Source organism: Scophthalmus maximus, chromosome 19 (genome assembly GCF_022379125.1).
Source record: "Scophthalmus maximus strain ysfricsl-2021 chromosome 19, ASM2237912v1, whole genome shotgun sequence".
In the NCBI taxonomy this organism is placed as follows: Eukaryota; Metazoa; Chordata; class Actinopteri; order Pleuronectiformes; family Scophthalmidae; genus Scophthalmus; species Scophthalmus maximus.
This window is the reverse complement of record NC_061533.1, coordinates 533,845-557,297: the sequence shown is the minus strand read 5'-3', so window position 1 is coordinate 557,297 and position 23,453 is coordinate 533,845. Positions and strand designations below refer to the sequence as shown.

Sequence of the window (23,453 nt, the reverse complement as noted above, 5' to 3'; positions counted from 1 at the left end):
CTTGGACATCATAGTTTAACGAACTCCTCTCACAGATGTCACATGAGCAACTTCAAATTTAGTGTGCATCATTTCAAGACCTATGGGTCAAAAGTTTTGAAAAGATTTCATCAGAACCCCTTCTGTGGCGACTTGGAAAATACAATGCCGATTTTCGAGCCTTCCCCATGACACAGGAAGTTGCTCCTAATCAAAGTTAAATGGGCGTGGCCTTGCAGCAAAGTTTGATGTTACTCCCTGATATGAGACGTTCCTCTGCCTTGCAGGTTTACCTGACAAGTGGCGAAGACGTGGCAATTCTTGATCCTTCGCCATGAAACAGGAAGTTGCTGTAATCCAAGGTACATGGTACCCAAAATTGACCCAAAATTGTCAGGCATGATAACAGTCCCGCCCTCAAAACATCTACATGTCAAACAGTGTATGTGCGAGGGGCTCATCAAAGGTGCTTGCAGGTTAAACTTTTATTGGGATATTTCAGGGGTCTCATTAGGACTGAGAGGGCACCTCGCACCAGAGGTGCTAGGCCCAATTTTTATGATAAGGATTTTTTTTATTTTTTTTTAATTCCCAGCTGTGTTGGGCCATTTTTGAGGCTGTTCCCACATTTGCAAACTCATGAAACTTAGAAAACACAAATTGCTCCCTCTACTCAGGGACAGAGGCTTGGCCCCGGGTATGGCCCATGGGGTCCATAGCGCCCCCTTATGACATTGACTGTTGCTGCTGGCATAAAGTATCATTTACATGCATCAAATTTTGTAGGCCTGTGAAACTCCTCAAGACGAACAACTTTCTTAATACATTTCATCAACCACTTTGCTGTGGAACAGGAAGTCGCAGGTAATGGAAGGTACATGGTCCAATCTGACCTAAACTTCTCAGGCATGATAACTGTCTGGCCCTCAACAGATAAGCGGAACCTTAAGCGGAAGTCAATATTGACCGTGTAGAGGCAGAATGTGACCTGATTGTACGCACAATGTCTTGTTGATGCGAACATATTCATGCTGGCGCTGATGTGTCCTTGCTGTGACCAGTATCTTCTTGAATCTATCTAGAATGATGATGCACATGTGTCCTTGTTTTGAATAATTGAACATGTAATACCTTAGGCCTGTTCCGTAGACAGTGGGTACAAAAGAGCTGTACACCCATAAGCACTTTGATTCATCTTCGTTTTGTACTGTGAACCACATCTCGAAATAAACATCTCCCGCTGAAACCGCTCATCGGCTTCTTCGACTTGTCTTTCTGCAAACCTCCTGAAACCTGAAATATTCTAACATATTTGGCCTCACAAACCGAGCTTGAAGAAGGACCGGAGGTGATCTGCTGTGTCTTAACAACAGGGGTCAACCACGCTAAAGGCCTGCTCTCAGACCAGCTGAGGGGAGACAAGTGTGTCTCTGTGGAGAGCGATGTTTTTTGTCTGGTAATACTGCAGTACCTCTGCGCCTGAAGGAAATGCGACCTCGGTTAGTGAACTGGAGGAGTCGGAAGATTGTGTTATAGGATAATGGTTCTGTGACGGCAAAGGTGGTGCCGTTCGTTGAGACTAAGCTCGTTATCTTTGGGTACTTTCTTTCATGAGAAAAACAAACCAAAAGATTAACGGATGGGTCTAATAATATATATTGTAAACATTTCACTAGACAGAGAGAATTGTTCCCAATGAAGCTCTTTTTCGACTGAAGAAACAGAAGAACAGAACGACACTGATTTGAGTCTCTGAATTTTTTAACACAATCTCTAGGGGCAAGAAATAATGTAAACTTTATATGTTTATTCATAACTGGGTAGATATCATTTGAAGCTGTGTTGAACTTTGTAGAATATGAACTACTGTTATAGTCCACAACATGTATACAGATGACCAGTACATTTGACACACTGTATATTTTAAAATCACAGAGTAATTTTTATGAGCCCCACCTGAAATAACGGGGGACTTTGAACTGATATATTGTACACTTGACGTAAAGAACATGTTCTCATCACAATGAGAAAGTGAGTTGAAAGGGCACTTTATTCAGGCCCTGATAATTTCACAGGAGCCTTATCTGGGAGAGGCGATTAACCCAGTGAGGACATAAAAGTACAAAACATTTCCCTCTAATAAGAACATCTTCTAAGACACCAACAGCCAGTAATAAAACCCACACATAGAAAGAATATTATTACAAAGACAACTTAAACCAGAGGGACTGACAAACCAAACCCTGTGTATAAAGCTGAAAAAAAGCTGTGCTATTAGAAGGGAATTGTTTGAATTGGATTGTTTATGAAAAGTAACACTGAAAATTAAATGTTGCAAGTGACACTGTGTGTTTCACGTACCATTAATCGAAAGTGTGTGAATGTGGAGATTAAAAGTAGGAGCACAAAAATAAACTAAAAGGGGGGGCTGGCTCCAGGCCAGGTGTGTGTGTGTGTGTGTGTGTGTGTGTGTGTGTGGGAGTCAGCCAGTGCACTGTCTGTGAGAAAGCCTTTAAGAGCTGCGGCTCTAGCCTGAACAGGGGTGAGCAAAAACTAAATGGGGGCGAAACCAGAGTAAATCATTTTAATTAAAAATAACAATTGAATCTATAGGCAAAAATTAAGATCATGTCAATGCAGTCCAACTTTTGATAAAGGTGAATTATTAAGTTGAGTGTACAACCATCTGAATTAGTTGTGAACTTACCTATACAGAAAACATAAGCAGTGTTTAACTTATTAATTAAGTGCCGTAGTAATTGATTAAAAAAATCAACTAAGGGGCTAACAGTGTTTTGATGATGCATAGTGATTAGTGATTGTTTTACGGTGTTTTATTGATTTGTTTTAAGGTAAGATACGATATGCCTTCATCCGTGATTATTTAGTGATTCATATTAATTATTTGATTGATCCAAAGTGGGTTAATGATCCATAGGGTATAGCCTGTCTCACAGTAGTTCATTGGGTAATAGGAATTTGTCAGAATAACGTGTTAATCCATTGGAAACATTTAATACATGCAGGCTGCTAATTTATGTTAAGTGATGCCTATATAGTTTGATTTTGTCAACTCTTGTAGTCTAAAGTTTTCATAGTGAATGCACCAATCCTAAAATCTGTTCAATAATTACACTATTCAAAAAATACATGTTTTTCAGATGAGAAAGTGAGTGAAAGTTGAATTATGAAACTAGAAGGTTTGTGAAAGTTGTGTCGAAGGTCAGAGAATGTGTTGTGTCTGACAAAGTCGACATGAGAGGGTGTGAGACAGTGGATATGGAAGAAACATGTATGTTTACAGGTTTGACCCCAGAGTTACACAATGTAGAAACTGTGTAAGGGGGGGAGGAGAGACAGGGAAGAAAGCAAGGTTAGTGGTCGCCATACCTGCAAGCAATGGTTTAAGAGGTGTTGAATCAATGTGAAATATGAAATTTATTTGAAAAATAATGTGAGAAAAATAATTATCTAGTCATGGATTGTTTTGACATTATAAAATCAGTACATGGAAAACGAAACATGTTAGTGGATTCATGGAGAATCAACGGAACATTGAAAGAAAAGTTAAATAAGGTCTGTGTTAGTACCGAGCTCAACTGGGTAGATGCTTTGCCACTTGCACTAATGAGCTATTTTATGTTAACCTACAGAAGCACGCATCTAACGACGCATGAAATGCTAAGCTAAGGGATCCTTACAACACACTGCTTGAATAATTGTAAATTAAGCTGAGATATATGTGAAGCAACTAATTGTTGTCTATAAGTCTATCTATCTACAGAAAGAGAGGAGAGATCAAGACTCGGACCTGAAACCTGAGATGCCAGTGTTGATGGGGGACCAGATATACATCAAGGTCTTTTCAAAAGATGTCGCACGAGCCGAGACAGGAAGGTCCCTACAAAGTGATACGAGCAACACCAAAGGCAGTCCAAGTCGACGGAAGCACCACCCGGTGAATCACTGCAAGAAGCCGCATGAAAAGAATCAGGGCAGTACCGAGACAGAGGAAAATGTCAAGCAAAACAACTCAGAGTCATGCACTGGCAGTAATGATCACTCTTTTGTGGATAATACCAGGAAGTGTGGGGCAGGAGAGACTGAGAATGGTAGGACCTGTGGAGAAATCTAAGGATCCGAAAGTGAGCGTCCAGACATTGTCCTGCTCGAAAGGAGCCTGGAGCTCTAATTCAGATGAGTATGATGCAAACACACACAGTCCAATCCATGTTAGCCCATGGCCATGCCAGGATTGTCTGTTAAGCTTAAACATACCTCCAGTTTTCCTAGTCAGTTTCATGCTAATAGACGTAAAAAGAAGAACCATGCAAAGTATAAAGGTCATGTCGGCGTGCCCCCAAAAAAGAACCAAACGATCAGGAAATGAGCAAGGTCACTGTAGCTCCAGTTATCGCGATTATCTCCTGGTCCAAGTTAAGTGAAGATAATATTAGTACTGCAACATATTGAATACAGATACTGTGATTAAATCTACGACACCCATTCAAATTCAAACTCAGAAAAGTCCTACGCAAACAACAGCTAAGGTTGATAAAATCATCCCTGCATGTGCAATAACTAACACACCAGGTCCCAAAGTAGTGGTGTCCAATACCACCACGCCTACCACATTGAAGATGGATGAAGTACCTACAGAAGTAGATTAATTGTAAACACACTCAGTGATAAGAAGCGCAACATGAGAATGATTAAATGTAAGTGTGAGACTGAGAAACGTGAGATTGTAGTTTCAAATGAAATGTGAGAGATAAAGATAAAATGCCTGTGCTAAAGTGTTAATTGTAAACAGCTTTAGAAGCAATGGTTTTACAAATGGAACAAATAGACGAATAAAGCAGAGAAATTGAATGTGTATGTGTGTGAGTGAGTGTCCTGAAAAATGTAAAAAGCCATAACATGCTCTCTAAGAGAGAGCTCAGTATTTTTAACCAAGTAAAGCCCAGGCTCTGGGATTTGTTGGTGAATTTCGATGTGCCGCCATGAAACATCACAATGTCCTTACTTCAACGTGTGTGGTCATATATTCACCAAATTTCTTAGGAATAATAACAGTCCCACCCGCAACACATTTGCATGTCAATATTGAACTATAGTTATAGTGCCACCTACTGGCAACAGTACTTTTACATCCTTTGCCTTGGAGGTTCAAAGAGGTTCACACCTCAAATTTTGTCAGTTAAGTTGTGAAACGTTGTGTTCGAGGGACTTGGAATGGTTTGCGTCTCCCAAAACTTGTCAGACATGTAAAAGGTGGAGAAATCTAAGGATCCGAAAGTGAGCGTCCAGACATTGTCCTGCTCGAAAGGAGCCTGGAGCTCTAATTCAGATGAGTATGATGCAAACACACACAGTCCAATCCATGTTAGCCCATGGCCATGCCAGGATTGTCTGTTAAGCTTAAACATACCTCCAGTTTTCCTAGTCAGTTTCATGCTAATAGACGTAAAAAGAAGAACCATGCAAAGTATAAAGGTCATGTCGGCGTGCCCCCAAAAAAGAACCAAACGATCAGGAAATGAGCAAGGTCACTGTAGCTCCAGTTATCGCGATTATCTCCTGGTCCAAGTTAAGTGAAGATAATATTAGTACTGCAACATATTGAATACAGATACTGTGATTAAATCTACGACACCCATTCAAATTCAAACTCAGAAAAGTCCTACGCAAACAACAGCTAAGGTTGATAAAATCATCCCTGCATGTGCAATAACTAACACACCAGGTCCCAAAGTAGTGGTGTCCAATACCACCACGCCTACCACATTGAAGATGGATGAAGTACCTACAGAAGTAGATTAATTGTAAACACACTCAGTGATAAGAAGCGCAACATGAGAATGATTAAATGTAAGTGTGAGACTGAGAAACGTGAGATTGTAGTTTCAAATGAAATGTGAGAGATAAAGATAAAATGCCTGTGCTAAAGTGTTAATTGTAATCAGCTTTAGAAGCAATGGTTTTACAAATGGAACAAATAGACGAATAAAGCAGAGAAATTGAATGTGTATGTGTGTGAGTGAGTGTCCTGAAAAATGTAAAAAGCCATAACATGCTCTCTAAGAGAGAGCTCAGTATTTTTAACCAAGTAAAGCCCAGGCTCTGGGATTTGTTGGTGAATTTCGATGTGCCGCCATGAAACATCACAATGTCCTTACTTCAACGTGTGTGGTCATATATTCACCAAATTTCTTAGGAATAATAACAGTCCCACCAGCAACACATTTGCATGTCAATATTGAACTATAGTTATAGTGCCACCTACTGGCAACAGTACTTTTACATCCTTTGCCTTGGAGGTTCAAAGAGGTTCACACCTCAAATTTTGTCAGTTAAGTTGTGAAACGTTGTGTTCGAGGGACTTGGAATGGTTTGCGTCTCCCAAAACTTGTCAGACATGTAAAAGGTGGCAAATAGATGTCTGAAATGTCTCTTTAGTCTAATTGTGTCAAAATGGCTCAGTAGTGTCCCCTGCAATTTTTTAAAATTGTGTATCATGCCAAAACCTACAAAAAAGCCTCTGGTAGCCTTTACCTCCAACCAACAGGAAGTCAGCCATTCTGAATTTAGTGTGCAAATGTAGTGTTTTTATGGCTAATTGAAGTGGTCGTACTTTTACAAACTCCTCCTCTGTGGTTAATCAGATCCACTTCAAACGACTTAACTGATGACATGATACTCAAGGTTTTAGTCCAAGTCGAAAATATAAAGTTTGATTGCTCAATAATAGGGTACGTTCCTCTTCCTTGCAGGTAAACCAGATCAACCACAAACTTGCTCAAAAAAAGCTTCACCACTCTGATGATGTAATGTAGAGAAATCCATGACTTTTTCATCTGACGCCCTCCCAGTGGAGTGGAGTTATGGCAGTCTGATGTTTTCATGGCAGCACATTGAAACTCCCTCTTGTGCCTTATCACAAATGTTGCTTCCTTTTTACATTTTAAACTAATGAAGCATCTGGATGTCATCTGAGTAGCAGTGGTGTCAGCTCTTTTTCATCAACTGACTTTTAATTGGTTTAAGCAGGGTGCGATTTGCCGGGGGGGGCGTGGGATTTCACCCCTTGTGGTATTTATATCCCCACCTCTGATGATTTTATTTCATCTGCTCTCCTGTCTCTCCTTTCCATGTCTGCTTACAAAATAAGCAGACATGGAAAGTATCATTCCCACATCAAATGCATCAACATTTTGCAGAAAAGATGAGAGACAGCAATTGAAAAGGCAGTAGATAGCAGTGCAGCTCTGTGGAAAAAACACAATGAGAAGAGTTTAAAAGCAACAGAGAATTGCATGCGTACAGCCTATATGATCTCTCAAAACGACCTCTGATTCAAAATCCAGCCACAGCTGGTGGAACTGCAACAACTTAACGGTGTAAACCTGGGATGTATGCTGCATTCTGACGAGGCTTGTTGTAATATGCTCATATTTATTGGAGAAAAAATGACAGGTCAGCTAGTGGACTTCATCAAAAACTCATCTGATACGTTTTTTTTTCATGAATAAAAACGTTTCAAAACATCCCCCCCTCTGCTTTTTTCACAAATCGCACCCTGGGTCTAAGCATTGCTCTTACTAAATTAAATAACATTATGCTAATCTTATATATTACATATGCTAATTTGTCTCACTCATCCCATCCAATCATCCTAATCAAGAGTTGCTTTAACCAAATGGGAACTTTAAAAATACCTCCCAGCTCTCTAAGAATCTGAATGATCAACGTCTGCAATTTCAAACTATGAGGTGATAAGTTCACGCATTGCTGGCAAAGATTGATGTATTCCACAGAATACAAATATTTGATATCTTCCGCTCCACGGAATATACATCTTTTGATAACTTTATCAACAAGGTCGTTATAGCAACCTAATATGGAGTTGCTGTTATTAATCCTCTAGGAAGAGTTCGTTAAAGTATGACGTAAGCAAAAATGTGCCATATTTGCCGGCACAAAATTAAAAATGGCCCACTTCCTGTTGGGCACAGGTGATGGTGCCCTAGGCTTTTTTGTAGGTCCTGACATGATCCACGTGCCTAGCAAATTTCAAGGTCAGGAATTGCCACTCTTAACATGTATACCAAGTATCCTGAGCTGCTAAGAATCCCATGTCCCTGAAATACATATTCGTATTTAATGGCGAACAATGCGTCGTCATGGAAACGTTTAATAAATCATCAAAGAATCATAAAAATCATTTATCATTTAACATGATCAACGTCTCACTACGTAGCCGTCCAAATTTGACATCTCACAACATAACTGACCAAATTTGACTTGGATGTGTTGATTCTGCAAGGCGACGTACGTACAATTTTGACTTCCTGTTGCCAGGAGGTGGTGCTATGACCATGGTTCAATGTTGACATGTAAATGTGTTCAAGGCGGGACAGTTTTGATTCCTGACATATTTGGTGAATCTATGACAACATTTTGTTGAGTTATGACAGTCCATAGACATGTTTAACGGAGGCACTTCGAATTTGCCGTCAAACGAAACGTCACAGATTTCTCTATATGACATCATCCAATTGGTTTATCTTATCTGAGTAAGTTTGAGGTGGATCTGGCCAACCTACAAGGCAGAGAGGACAAAGTATAGAACATGTCACTTACTCTTCAAGCAGATGCGCTATGACTTCTGGTCAATATTGATATGTAGATGTGTTGAGGGCAGGACTATTATCATGCCTGAGAAGTTTGGCACAGATCAGACCATGTGCCTTTGATTCATAGCAGAAACTATATGCCAGGTAAAACATTCAATGACATAAGGGAGCTTTGGAGCCCCTGGGTCACACCTGGGGCCAAGGCCTCTATCGCTGAGTAGTGGGAGCAATTTCTGCTGTGTATGCCAAATTTCATGAGTTTTGGCATATGGGAACAGCCTCAAAAATGACCCGACGCGGCTAAAAGAAATAAAAAAATTAAATAACTAGCAAAAACAAGAGGGCCTTTGCCAGCCTCCTGCTGATCGGCGCTCGGACCCTAATAATTCCTTCAATTATAATAGGTCCTCGCCTGACAATGCTTGTCAGTGGCTTGGGCCCTGATAAATCACTAAATTACAATAAGTCCCCCACGAAAGCGGAACCCAAAACGTTACAACTGGGAGGCAAACATCATGAAATATCACAATGCATGAGCGGTGAACTGCATTTCAATTAGTACACCGTTGTAGGAGTGGCCTCAGCAGTGTACTGAAATACCACTTTGCACTGAACTGACATATAGCTAATTAATGACATATAGCTAAATAAATACTGACACCAGCAATTAATGACATATAGCTTAATAAATACTGACACCTATATAGCTTGACATACGTTACACTTAAGATTTTATGACAAATCTTGCAGAGCCTGCACTACGTGCATAAGATTAATTAACATACAGACAGTAGATGTCACAAGAGGTGCTGCTCAGAACAAATTGTTCCGCTCAGAACAAATTTAGCTTAGGACAGCAAAATAATTACACAATAACGGCTACGATAAGTCCAGACACATAGTCATGCGTTTCACTCACGTACAGACCGCACCCACCATGCGGGATAAATAGCAAATGAACTATTGTACCAGGTTCCTGTCCTCTGCGCGATCCAGCCCTGGTTGGTGGCTCGTGAGACAGAAACCCAGAGACTCTGTAAGTATTGTTATAGCCTGGAGCAAATAAACATGATTTGATTGAATGCATTGAACTCATGACTGTTTCCTCCCTCTGAATAAATGAACACACGCCGAGGACATGGCCGAGGTCTAGGACGAGAATCCTGCCGAACAATTTGGTGACCCCGACGTGATTCAAGGAGAAACGATTGTAAGAACAAACTCAAATACGGGGGACAAGGACGGTGACTGATTCAGTGCAGACCGCGGTCAACAAAAAAAGGTAAGCAGTAACCTTTTGTAATAAAATACTGCATATTGATCATTCTAAATTAACTGATTAAGTCACCGAATCTGACTCCTTAGATCAAATTAAATGCATTCTACCAAATAGACGGATCTGGGATCCATATGAATGACGGATCAGGGATCCATACAAATAGTCTGGGACTACTAAAGTGAATGTTGTTTGGGGAACTACAATAATAACTGTATGTGGGTGGTTTATTGTGACTAAGACAAGGTTTGCCGACAGACAGAGTGTTGCAGTCACAAGTCTGTGGGGATTGGGTGGTATAGTGGTAGTGGACTGTATTCGTGCCGAAAAGGAAAGGTGGTACTTGGGACGTGAATTAACACCCAGGATTTCAGAGCAACTTCGGGTGTAGAACCTTCTGAAATCGTCCCGGTATCACTGGCATTGCGTCCCCTTTCCACGGAACTCCACTAAGTGTATACTCTGTTAAAATAAGAAAACATTTCTAGTTTCAAGGTAAAACTCAAGACGATACTGTCGGAATGTGGTAATAATTCAACGAATGCTAAAACCTTCCGAAAAGCGTTTAAAAATTATGTGAAAAGAGAGGAACAGAAACCATGGTGGCCACAACCTTCTGACCCGAAACCAGTTAAATCTCTGTTTCAACACCACATGTTGACCGACGCTGCCGAGGTTAAATATCGAGGACAGCAGTGTGATAATCACACGGGCTGTTGTGGGTCACGCGGATTGAAGAAAAAATATAAAAAAGCAGTAAATACCCGCTTTTGGCATGAGTGCATGACGAAGCATTTAGGCCGATTAGAAAAAACGGGACAGCCCAACAGACCCCCGCTGTACAACCCGAAGGTACCCAAGTTAATGGCTCCCGTAATAGAATTCAAAGGAGGCATAAAACTAGAGGGAGAACTCAATACAATCAAAAGCAAAGCGTGGCTGAACAGCAAACCAAAGCATTAACAGCTGCTGTAGTCAAAGCACAGGCCAAAGACATAAATGAGGCTAAAAAAGAGAAAAAAGACACCACACTTATGATGGTCACAACACCACACCCAAACCCACCCCCGGCACCACAGTTTCCACCAATGTATGGAGGGTACGGCCCGTATCCGGACCCACCTCCACGGCCACAGCCACAGCCCCCCATGGGACCACCATATAACACTATAAACAACCGATACAGGGGACAGGGGCAGCAAGGACAGTATAGGGAAGGGGCGGTCGAGGGTGAGGCGCGAGGGGTAATTGTTTCATCTGTAACCAGCCTGGACACTGGGCTCGCGACTGTCCACTTCAACTGAATTAATCTGCAGCACCGCCGGCATCACCATCACTTTCCCTAATGGCTCCACACAAAACCTGACCAACACACCTGTCGCCTCACACAGTGATGATGCAGTCACCTCTGAATGATAATGACCCAGCGGACATTTATTGGGCTTTGCTGCGGCCTGAAGACTCACAACAACGGGGTGTAATGTCCATGTTCAATTTGTGGAACCCATGGATTTACTCCCTCGGTTCTTATATTCCCCCGCCAGACCCACCACACTGTACTCTTGCTTACCTGCCCGAACCTGGCCTCCTGTATGATGATGATTTTAAGACCATTGAAGGCCTTGTCTGGCAGTTGACCACATCCGACATATACGTGGGGAAAGAGGGGGCGGCGGCTGTCGTCATATTAACAGCGGAACAACATCATTGGTATAAAATGAATAATGCCATACCACATGTTTCTCTGGCTGTAGACGCCACAAGGGAAGCACGGAGTTTGGGACCGATGGTTAAACGTCTGTTACGTGCCATTGATTGGGTTCCAACTGCAATAAAGGGGGTGCATTTTTCCTTCTCAAATCAGGCTTACAAAATTACCTCATCTGGGTCTGACTCTGCTGTTTTGCAACATGACTCACTCACTCGATACCATGGCAGGGAAAAAACTGACCACCCTGCCGGGGAGGAAGTGTTTAAATTACTACCTCCTGCGCTGTGGTCTACCGGCCCTTTTGATGTTGGGTTTTGTGATGTTCCCCCTCCTCTATTTCTCCTCGACACAAAAACCCCAGTGTACCAACCACAGTATCAAAACAAACCAGTGGCGGTGGCCGGCTTGCGCAACACCATTGACGGACTTCTAAAGTCTGGGTTTATTGAAAAATCTGACTCCTGTTGGAACACACCCCTTCTTCCGGTGCCAAAGGCAGACGGCTGAACGTACCGAATGGCACATGATCTGAGCGCGGTAAATGACGTCGTGCGGACTCCAGTGGCGCCCGTTCCAAACCCTTTCACGGCCCTCAGCGTCCTAAATTCCGAACACGGGTGGTTTACAGTGATTGACTTCGCCAACGCTATTTTCTGCATTCCACTCGCTCACCACCTCCGGCACCCATTCGCTTTTACATATGCAGGCAAGAAATACCAGTACACATAGTCATGCGTTTCACCCACGTATAGTAATGTGGGAAAAATAGCAAATGAACTATTCTACCAGGTTCCTGTCCTCTGCGCAATCCAGCCCTGGTTGGTGACTCGTGAGACAGAAACCCAGAGACTCTGTAAGTATTGTTATTGCTTGGAGCAAATAAACATGATTTGATTGAACTCATGACTGTTTTCTCCCTCTGAATAAACAAACACACGGCAAGGACATGGCCGAGGTCTAGGGCGAGAATCCTGCCGAACAGGAGCAGCCCTAGATCGTACCCTCCAAGTGTCGTAAAAAAACGCATTAGTCCTTAATGAGATTTAATCTTTTCGTATTTGTAGTGCCCTCTAACGGACGATCTTTGCCAAATTTAGTCCAGAGCCTCACAGTAACACGGAAAACAAGAATATCAATATACTGTAAATAGAATATATCATATACTTTGGCCTAGATATGCTAAAGTTTGTGTTTGGTGACTAGCTACAATTTGTAATTTTTTAACCGAGCTAAATTCCTTTGATAATTTTTTGTCAGGGCCATCTGAAGATGCTTTATAGATAGTTTCAGGCAGATGGGGGGAAAACCCTAGGAGTTTGAAAAAGTAGGTTTTGCAAATGTCGTGAATATGCATAAAAATACATATACCGGAAATGGGTGTGGCCTATGTCATGTGATTCAGCTCGATTATATGAACGCATGGATGTAAGGTTTTTAAATGTGCGATGTGGAATGTGGTAGTTGTAGTCCAAAACGTGTCTACCTTGATTATAGCGTCACCTAGTGGTCCAGATGTGTAATTTTGGTATGTGAGGTGTATGGCGCATTGTTAATATACCCTGGACATTTGAAGTAGTTCAAGTTAGTGTAAGAGCTGAATCAAAACAATTTTTTTGGGGTGCAATAGGCTACGCCCATTATGAATAATCAGTACACCATTGCAGGCGTGGCCTCAAGAGTGGACTTAGATCGTACCCTCACAATTTTGTAAAAATCTAATGAGCCCTTCATGAAAAATAATTTTTCGTATTTGTAGCACCCCCTAGAGGCCAATGTTCGCCAAATCTGTTGGCCAACCTCAGAGTGTCATCCCAAACAAGAATCAAAAGTTGTGCGTTGATAGCATTTGGCTGAGATATGCAAAAGTTTGTGTTTTTGCAGCTAGATACACAAATATTTTCATCCGTATTTTCAGCATTTTTGAGCAAAATTCTTTCAATAACTTCCTGTCAGCTCCATCTGGAGATGATACGTTGCCAAGTTTTGTGCAGATGGAATGCACGGCCTAGGAGGAGTGGCCTATCTAAGGACATTCAGCTCCTTTTTTAGGGAACGCATGAATATAAGGTTTATAAATGTGCAATGTACGGTATGGGAGTGATAGGCCAAAAGAAGGTTTTTTATTATAGCGCCCCCTAGCAGCAGAAGTGTGTCAATTTTTGTGCCTGAGGTGTGAGCAGGGTTCTGGACCAGTCCCGTAAATGGTACTACTCCAACATGCACGGTTCAGGCTGTGGTAGGACTTATTTCCAGAAAAATCAGAAAAATCTTTACAAAAACAATAAGGCCTTGCACCACCGGTGCCTGGCGCCCTCCTGTGGACACCGCACCTCCAGTGCTCGGGCTCTAATAATCCTTACGGAAACCATAGGACCTTTCACCTCCAGTGCATTCCGCCCTCTGGTGGACACCGGGGGGCACTACACCACCAGTGCTCGGACCCTAAGGATCATCAGTAAATCATACGAAAGACCAAGACCAGTCATCAGAGGCACACAGAAGAATGCAAATAAATGGTAATCGAATGGGACAATGAATTTCAGTCACACCTTCCACAAGCCTTTGATTTTAAAAACATGTATACTTTACACCAATTAAGAAATTTCAAAGTATTAATGTGAACAACCCATATTTTGTTATTGCAATAATAAATGGCATTTATCAAAGAGGTATGGCTGTTCTCAATTGAATCATGACATCTTAATAAAGTCTTTATTAAATAAAAAGTAAAAGTCATCAGGAAAAGCATAGGCCTGAGAGACCACCTCTCATTCATGTAGGAAAGAGAGGTGGCTGGATATGCATGTACATGTCAATATAAATTGTATGGAACAGAAGAAGAGGTCAAACAAAAATAGGCAAAAACAGAAAACAGAAAATGCATTCCTGCAGTTACCTCAGCTGGTGCATGGAGCATTGTAAATTTGGACACTTTTTATAACTCAAGTATTTAAGTCTATTACTTTGCCACATTTGACGCCTTTGTTTCAACTAGGCCTGGGTGATATGGAAAAAAATCTTATCACAATAATTTTTTCATATTGATCGATATCGATATATATCACCATTTAAGTCAAATCACAATTTCTGTGAAGCTTAAAGGTTGTGAGATGTGAAGATATCATAATATTCAAACCAAAGTTTAGTTTGGTTTAAATATGTTAAACACAGAAGAACATTTTACATCTGCTGCTGTGTCAGCATTTATACAAAAACAACTGCTGCTACAAATGCTTTCAACACAGTTTGCAGCGCACGCTACTGCTGAAAGGAGGTGTTTAACAAGGTTCGGGCCACCTCAATTCCTCCACACCGCCCGTATTGTTGTCCATCTCCCTGGCTCATCACCGCCTAGGGGGAGACTCTTCTCTCTCTCAGCTCCAGAAAACAAGGCCATGGACGAATATATATACAATTCACTGGCAGCTGGCATCATCCGTCCCTCTTCGTCTCCTGCTGGAGCTGGGTTTTTCTCTGTGGATGAAAAGGACAAATCCCTTCGGCCTGCAACGATTACCTTGGGCTGAATGATGTCACCGTTAAAAAACAGGTACCCCCTCCCACTCTTCTCCTCTGCGTTTGAACTGTTGCAAGGGTCTTCTGTGTTTACCAAGCTTGATCTCAGAAATGTCTATCACCTTGTTCGCATTCAGAAGGGGGATGAGTGGAAAACAGCTTTCAACACCCTCAGGGGCCACTACAACTACCTGGTTATGCCTTTCGGACTAACTAATGCTACTGCAATATTCCAAGCCTTGGTGAATGATGGGCTCCGGGATTTTCTCATTGTGTTTGCGTTTGTGTATCTCAACGACATCCTAATCTTCTCAAAGTCTGAACAGGAACACGTGCAGCACGTCCATAGTGTTCTCCAGAGATTATTAGAGAAGCAGCTGTTCATGAAGGGGGAAAAGTCTGAGTTCCATGCCACTGAGGTGTTGTTCCTGGGAAACATAATTTCAGTCGATTGTATTCACATGGATCCTGCCAAGGTTAAAGCAGTGGTGGATTGGTCGGTTCCCACCACCTGGAAGAAGCTACAACAGTTCCTAGGGTTTTCCAATTTTTTATCCGCAACTATAGTTCTGTGGCAGCTCCCCTGACAGCCCTCACCTCCCAAAAGGTAGCCTTCCAATGGCCTCCTGCTGCAGAAAGTGTGTTCAGTGAATTAAAATCACGATTCTCTTCTGCTCCCATTCTTGCCCTTCCAGATCCAGAATATCAGTTTCTGGTGGAAGTGGATGCGTCAGACTCCAGGGTGGGGGCAGTTCTGTCTCAGCGTTCAGCGGAGGTCCAAAAGTTTCATCCTTGTGCTTTCTTTTACCGCGAAACTGGGAGTTGTTGGCTGTCAAGATGGCACTGGCTGGAGGGGGCGAAGCATCCGTTTGTGGTGTGGACAGACCACAAAAACTTGGAGTACATCGGGTCAGCCATACTGTTGAACTCCCATCAGGCCAGATGGGCATTATTCTTTAATTGTTTTGATTTGACCGTTTTTGTCTTATCGCCCAGGTTCAAGAAACGTCAAACCAGATACCCTCTCCCGTCATTTCCAGTCTGACAGTTGTCCCACACAACCTGAGAGTATCATCCCAGCAAATATGGTCATCGGCGCAGTTACCTGGGACATTTCTGGACAAGGTAAAACAGTCTCAGGCCGACCACTCGGCTCCCAGTGCTTGCCCTGATAATCGCCTGTATATTCCTGCGAATATCCGCTCTCAGGTCCTCCAGTGGGGACATGCTTCCCACCTTGCCTGTCACCCGGGGGTTAGGCGGACCCTAGCACTGCTGAAGCAACGTTGGTGGCCTTCCATGGAAGAGGACATCAAGGAGTTCATCGTTGCTCGCCAGATTTGCTCTCAGCACAAGACCGCTCACCATGCGCCTTCCGGCCTTCTGCAACCACTGCCCATTCCTCATCGTCCATGGTCCCATGTCTCACTCGACTTTGTCACCGGATTGCCTCTTTCAGAGAATAACACTACCATTCTTAAAATAGTGGATAGATTTTCTAAATCAGCTCAGTTTATTCCATTGCCCAAATTACCATCTGCCAAAGAAGCAGCTGAACTCATGTTGCACCATGTTTTCCGTCTGAACGGACTCCCCTGTGACATTGTCTCAATTTATCCTCTGGTTTCCATCCTCAATCCAACGGACAGACTGAACGGATGAACCAGGAAATGGAGAACCTGTCCTCCTGGTCCAAGCAGCTTCTGTGCGTTGAATATGCTTACAATACACTCCCAAGCTCAGCTACGGGGCTTTCTCCTTTTCAGTGCTCTTGGGGATATCAACCTCCTGTTCACTAAGCAGGAGCGAGAAGCAAGTGTCCTGTCTGTCCAGGCGTTCATCCAGCGCTGTCAGTGCACCTGGTTGCAGGCCCGTTCTGCTCTCCTGCGTTCGTCCAACCGGTACCAGAGAAGTGCCAACCGCCGCCTGGCCCCTGCACCCTGCTACACACCTGGTCAGGAGGTTTGGTTGTCCGCACATGACCTTCCACTCCGAGTAGAGTCTAGAAAGTTGGCCCCAAGATTTGCGTGCCCATTCTCCATCAGTAAAGTCATCAACCCCGCTGCAGTCCTTCTCTGCCTTCCTCGCTCTATGAGGATTCATCCCACCTTCCATGTCTCCAAGGTCAAAGCTGTTAAGGGAAGCCAGCTCCAGCTCTCCTCCAGATCCCCACCGGCCCCCTGGCTCATTGAGAGGGGTCCTGCCTACACTGTTCATCCATCATCCTAGACCATTTTAAAAAATGATCTGAAAACATTTTCAACATTCAGCTATAAAATGTTTGATGCCTGTGGGGTCTGGGAAAAATATCCAGATTACTACATGGCCAATTGTGCTAAATGGAAAAATATCAATGAGCAGATTGAGTGCATATGTTGGCCTTTTAATTTCATTCTCAATTCCACTAGCTCGGAGTGTTTCACCTAATATGGGAAAATGTCAAGTTCATTGGTCTGTTGCTGAAACAGGGGAAATGAAGAGGAATTACACATCTCAGCTGAGCTGTTGAAGGTAAAAAATACAAAGATGAAGATGTGATGCCTCACAGGCAGGATGGATACAGCTATGTGTCTAGTTTCAGAACGAAGTGGCGGTCTAAATCAAACACTGTCACATACATACAAACAGACACCACCACATGATGTAAATAAAAGAACACCCACTGACAAATATGTAAACACACATGCTCATTTGCACACATGGGACAGTAACAGTGCACAGAACTACACAAATATGCATAGAGGTATACACAACCACCCACCATACCCCACACTTGTACACATATATGTTCAAACCCAGTTCAACACGTATATTTATAACAAGTATACACTCACGCACGCGCAGAAAGAGACACAGAGAAATAGGGATACAGAGATAGAGAGAGCGCACAAGGCTGTTTATGCTTCTAACTTCAATTCAGTCTCATTGTCTCATAAAGTGCCATTCCATTGATGATTATGGTCCGTGTACTCACGTGGATGTTCACTGAGAGGAAGAGAGATCTTATATATAAAGATCCAGATCCCACATTTATATATAGCATGGTTAGATAAAACAAGACAGTCCTTTTTTAGAACTTGATCAAGAAGGCAATGAAGCATTAATTGTATTGGAGGGGTTGTTCCACTCACTGTGCTCCTTCAAAATATGGAAATAAGGGATTATCTGATGATCACAGAGAAAAGAGAGTGCCAAATTACTCCAGGCATATGTGGGCACCTTTTCAATAATTCACAGTTCTAAGGAAGCAAATGAAATAAAAGTTTCTGATTCCTTTTGATTTTTTTCAATAAGCCTCAATAATATTTCGACCCGGGAAGCAAAGTAATATCACAGCTTGTTCTCCATCACCTGTTGGGAAAAATGATTCCCTTAGTTCCCAGAGCTGCAGGACCCAAACCCGTCATTATTATTATTATTGCTATTATTAATATTAATATTAATATCATCACTATATAATGACAACAACATAATTGTATTTTTTAATTATAAGTATCAGTCTGGTAGAGATTACAGCGGCGGTTGTACAACTGTCCTCTCTCTCTCTTCTCTCCTGTCTCTCCTCCCACCCTCTTTCTGCCCACCTCTCCTCTCTTCCTCCTCTCTCTCCTCACCCCAACCGGTCGAGACAGATGACCGCCCACAACTGAGTCTGGTTCTGTCAGAGATTTCTTCCTGTTAAAAGGGAGTTTTTTCTCTCCACCGTCGCCAAGTGCTTTGCTCATTGTGGGATTTGTTGGGTTTTCCCTGTAATATTGTAATATTGACCTCACTATGTAAAGTGCCTTGAGACAATGTATGTTGTGATATGGCGCTATACAAATAAAATTGAATTGAATTGAATTGAATTAGTTATAAACATAGGGGTTTTTTTCTCTAAAATATTGCAATAAGACCGAAGGAGCTGGGCTATAGGGAAATTAACGAATTTTCTGCCATGTGACTATCATAATTAACATGGGATTTAATTTGACATCAATGTGCCATTTAAAAAACTGCATTTTGCCATTGCTTATAATGAACATTTATGAAAAATGAATGTAAATGTCTGCTTACAAGAAATTCTTCAATCCCTTCACATTAATTGTAGCCTGCATTTTAAATCCAATGATGGTTTTTGGATTTTCTAATAGCATCCATTGCAGAGTAGCAGTTTTAACAACAGATATATGCCTACACAAGACCCCGCAGCTTACCTGTCCAGAGCGATGGCAGTCATTGAGTAGATGCTGGCAAAGACAGCCGCAATCGGAAAGAAGTTGTGGAAGCGGCAGTAGACCAGTCCGAAGTACCATTCATTGTGCACGGCGTAGGTGAAGTTGATCACCGTGTTGAAGGCGGACATGGAGGCTTCGGCAAACGCCAGGTTTAGCAGAAAATAGTTGGTGACGGTCCTCATGCGTTTATGCGCCATAATAATCCAGATCACTGTAACATTACCTACCACCGACACAACAACTATACAACTGTATGCAATGGCCCAGAGGACGATTCTCCAGACTGGCTGTATAAACTGGTTTTGGTATACGGTCCCGTTAGTGTCATTAGAGCTGGTGGTCAGCTCTACCACATCGGTTGAATTAAATAAAGTATTCATGTTCCAGTTTAAGACAGAAACCACGCTAATCCACGGGACACATTAAAAGACCCCGTGCCAAATCCAAACACAACAATCGAACGTTTCAGAAATCTTCAGCGCTGCAGGCTCACTTGACCGTGTTCTTGAAAGCGTCACTGTTGTGGAAATCATAAATGAACTATAAGTATGATAGTGGAAACTTAAATTAGCCCACAACCTGTCGATCTATTAAACGTCTGCCCGTAAAATCGAATACGCGCCTTTTACGCACATTTTACGCACATTCCCAAGAACAAGTCTGTTTTAATCTAACCGGTCACACACACCCACTGTACGAGGGAGCTTTGCGCCTTCCCCTCTCCCTCTGCGGCTCTGTGCTCTCCTCCTGCTCCTCTTCTCAAAATGAGCGGCTGCACAACAGCTTATGTAGTGAGCCGCTGCGCACTCTTCAAATAGACAGCCTCTATAATTATGACTATGGATGGGACATAGTCATAATTATCATCCATCCGAGTCAGAGTGCACGAGGAAGCCAACAGGATCATCACGTCTAAATAGCTGTTGTCTGATTTAAATCGAATATAGTCCTCTCATTGGCAAACAGCGCACGAATGAATGAAAACAGGCTCATTAAAAAAATAAATAATAATAATAATATATTATATAAATAACAATGATAAAAATGACATTAAGAATAACACTAATAATAACTTTAAGAATAACATAAACTTAGATACCATAATGTGTTTAGGAGCCAGACTGACTGAATGTCTATTTTCCCACTCACTGCCCCCTCTTGTGGTCTCATAATCTGGTCTTTTTGTCATTATAATTCTCTCTGTCCAGTAATGCAATAATTCCACCAGAACATGTACTTGATTCTTGAGGGAAATTTTAAATGTAAAGACATGCTTGATAGTTTTTGTGTGCAGTGAGCTGGACCACAACAACAGGAGTACTTCATATGAGCAGGGCAGTCCATGATACTTCCTCAGGTAAGAAGAGGAAAATGGGGGAGAGAGGTGAGGTGTGAAAGAGGGGGACAGAGGAGGAGAGAAGATAGAGAAACAAGTTGTACAACCATTTCTTTAATCTCTTCTAAGAGATTTAATAATAATAACAATAATAATAATAATAATAATAATAATAAAAAAATCGAAATGGTCAACTTCCTGTTGGTCGGGTATAATGGTGACCTTTTATCTTTTTGTAGCTCTTAATGTGATACACGTGTCTACACAATTTTGTTTATCTACATCAAATGTAAAGCAAGAGGGAATGTGGTAAGGGGCTTTATTGAGTTATTTAGACATGGCCATGCCCGAGACCCCAAAATATTAAATCTATCAAATTTGTCATCGGTTCGGATGCGTGTACAAATTTTCGGGCAGTTGGAGCATTAGGTGCCTCAAATTAGCGATTCATTTTCGGAAAAACAATAATAATAATAATAATAATAATAATGATACAAATTCACTTCATTACAATAGGTCCTCGCTGTCACTTTGTCAGTGGAGTTCGGGCCCTAATAATAATAATAATATTGACACCATCGGTCTTGGATCCTGTAGCTCTGGAGTCAGATATACACCATGAGATAGAAAAAACACAGTTAGTGGTTTACCCAGAAGAGCGGTGTGAGGGGAAAACATTTATTTTAAAACATGTTCATCACAAACATTTTAAAAACACTTTAATGCAACAATATATGCTCTCTCACTCTCAAAGATCAAATATTGCTGATCAAAGGGTCTGAAAAATGTGAGCTGGTCTGTGCAAATTACAGCATGTTCACTTTGCTCTTCTATACAGTATGCATGAAAGTGTCAGAGTACAATGTGTCAACAGTACAACATACTATCAAAGCATGCAGTTCATGTATTATGAGATTGCAGACTTTCAATGCAGAGGAGGATGGGCCGCCTTGAATCAACTTTCTCCAGGAATGCAGTTAGGCTGGCTCCTTTGTCCAGTGTCTTATCCACTGAAAAAACAGTCCAGATGAGAAAATCGATATCAAAACAATGTTAACAGAAATACACTTGTTTCAATTACCAAGCAATGTAAACTTAAAGACGTGGTCAAAAGCATACCCGGCAGGTTACCAAGAAAGACCCTGGCTTTCCGTCTGTGTGTGGACTATGATTTGGATGTGAATTAACACTTGTGTCACGTCCAGGTTCAGAGTTAAGAAAGAATAAGAGTTAATGTTCCGACATTTACACTTACAGGTTTAATTTAAAAACACTTTCTTTTCACTATGAGTTTTGAGACCAACTATTTCTCAACTGAGAGTTAAATATGAGGGATTTGACTTGGCCAGTGTACAATTAATTCTACTTTTGCTCAAATTTCAGCAACACCAAGAATTTAACACTTGCAAATTTGCTGTGTATACCTCTACACATGCACCAGTAGAGTGACAGTGATCAGGTGATGATGGTTTACTCTCTAACCCGCACAAATTGATAAATATCTCAAAGCTAATTCTGATGCCTCAAAGGTGCGGGGCAAAGATGTTTAAGATGCTACTTGACCATCTGACTATTAATATACAGTCATAATCCCTACAGTGCTGTAATGTCTTAAAATGTGGCTCAGGAGATTCGAGAGTCGGTTGTCCACTAACCTGAAGGTTGGTGGTTCAATCCCAGCTTCCACTAGCCTGTGTGCCATTGTGACCTTGGGCAAGACACTTAACCCTAAATTGACTGATTCTCTGATGGCACTTCACATAGTAAGGTTGAGACCTCACAATTATACAGAGAAACCCAACAGTTCCCAGAATGAGCAACACTTGGTGACCATGGAGAAAAAAAACCCTCCCTTTTAACAGCAAGAAATCTCAAGCAGAACCGGACTCAGATATATATATATATATATACATACAGTATACATAAGCACACACACACACACACATACAAACAAACACACACTCTGTGTGTGTGCTTTATGGAGTGGAAAGGAGGCCGACCAAGTGCTGGATTCAAATGATTTAACACAAGACTAGAGATGTTTTTTTGAATTTAAAGTCATTTCAGTCTTTGCAAACTGTCTGGCCAATGATCTCAAAGGAAATCTGAGAGATGAAAATACTTCTCCAAATTCTAAATGTTATTTCTGACCTTTAGATTGATTTGTTTTCAGGCGAACTCTCGCGGTAACGTATTGTGTCACTTCCGGTTGTTGTCGCTTTAGTGAACTGTGTTTATCCACCGCTCCTCCTCGTCTCTCTTTAACACTGCGGTTTCCTCTAACTATTGGGAACTATCCACTCCCCCTTGTTTAGTCTAAACACTCACAGCTCTCTTCCTCCTTTAGCTACTCGCTCGCTATCTCACAGCGGTTGACACGCTCTTATCTGCGCTCCGCACCGTAGCTTAGCTTATTAGCTTTAGCAGCTAACAATGGCTTCTTCCTCCCCTGCTGTCTCCTGCTCTGTTTGCTCCACGTTTAGTAACCCCTCTGCCTCCTTTAGCGATAGTGATACTTGTAGTAAGTGTAATTTGTTTGCTAGGATGGGGGCGAGTCTCAGTCTTTTAGAAGCGCGGCTCTGCACCATGGAGAGTAAGTCGTTAGCTGAAACTGTTAGCCAGTCCCCGCTAGCCGGTGCGAGCCGCCCCAGTGTAGCTTCTTTAGCACCTTCAGCTCCCCCAGCAACTCCCGAGCAGCCGGGAGGACAGGGCGGCTGGGTGACTGCCCGCAATAAGAGGCATAGTCCTAAACTGAAGCCCACGGTTCACGACCAACCACTTC

General features: G+C 42.1%; 1 protein-coding gene across 1 annotated transcript in view; it reads right to left on the bottom strand.

The window, feature by feature from the left end:
• tacr1a (tachykinin receptor 1a) overlaps positions 1 to 20,079 on the bottom strand; it is a 75,230-nt gene extending 55,151 nt beyond the window's left edge. Inside the window, exon 1 of the mRNA XM_035640996.2 lies at positions 19,315 to 20,079. Within this exon, the coding sequence (XP_035496889.1) occupies positions 19,315 to 19,715 (401 nt within the window). The 5' untranslated portion in view covers positions 19,716 to 20,079. The remainder of the gene's footprint in view (positions 1 to 19,314) is intronic.
• Positions 20,080 to 23,453: the final 3,374 nt, after the last annotated feature.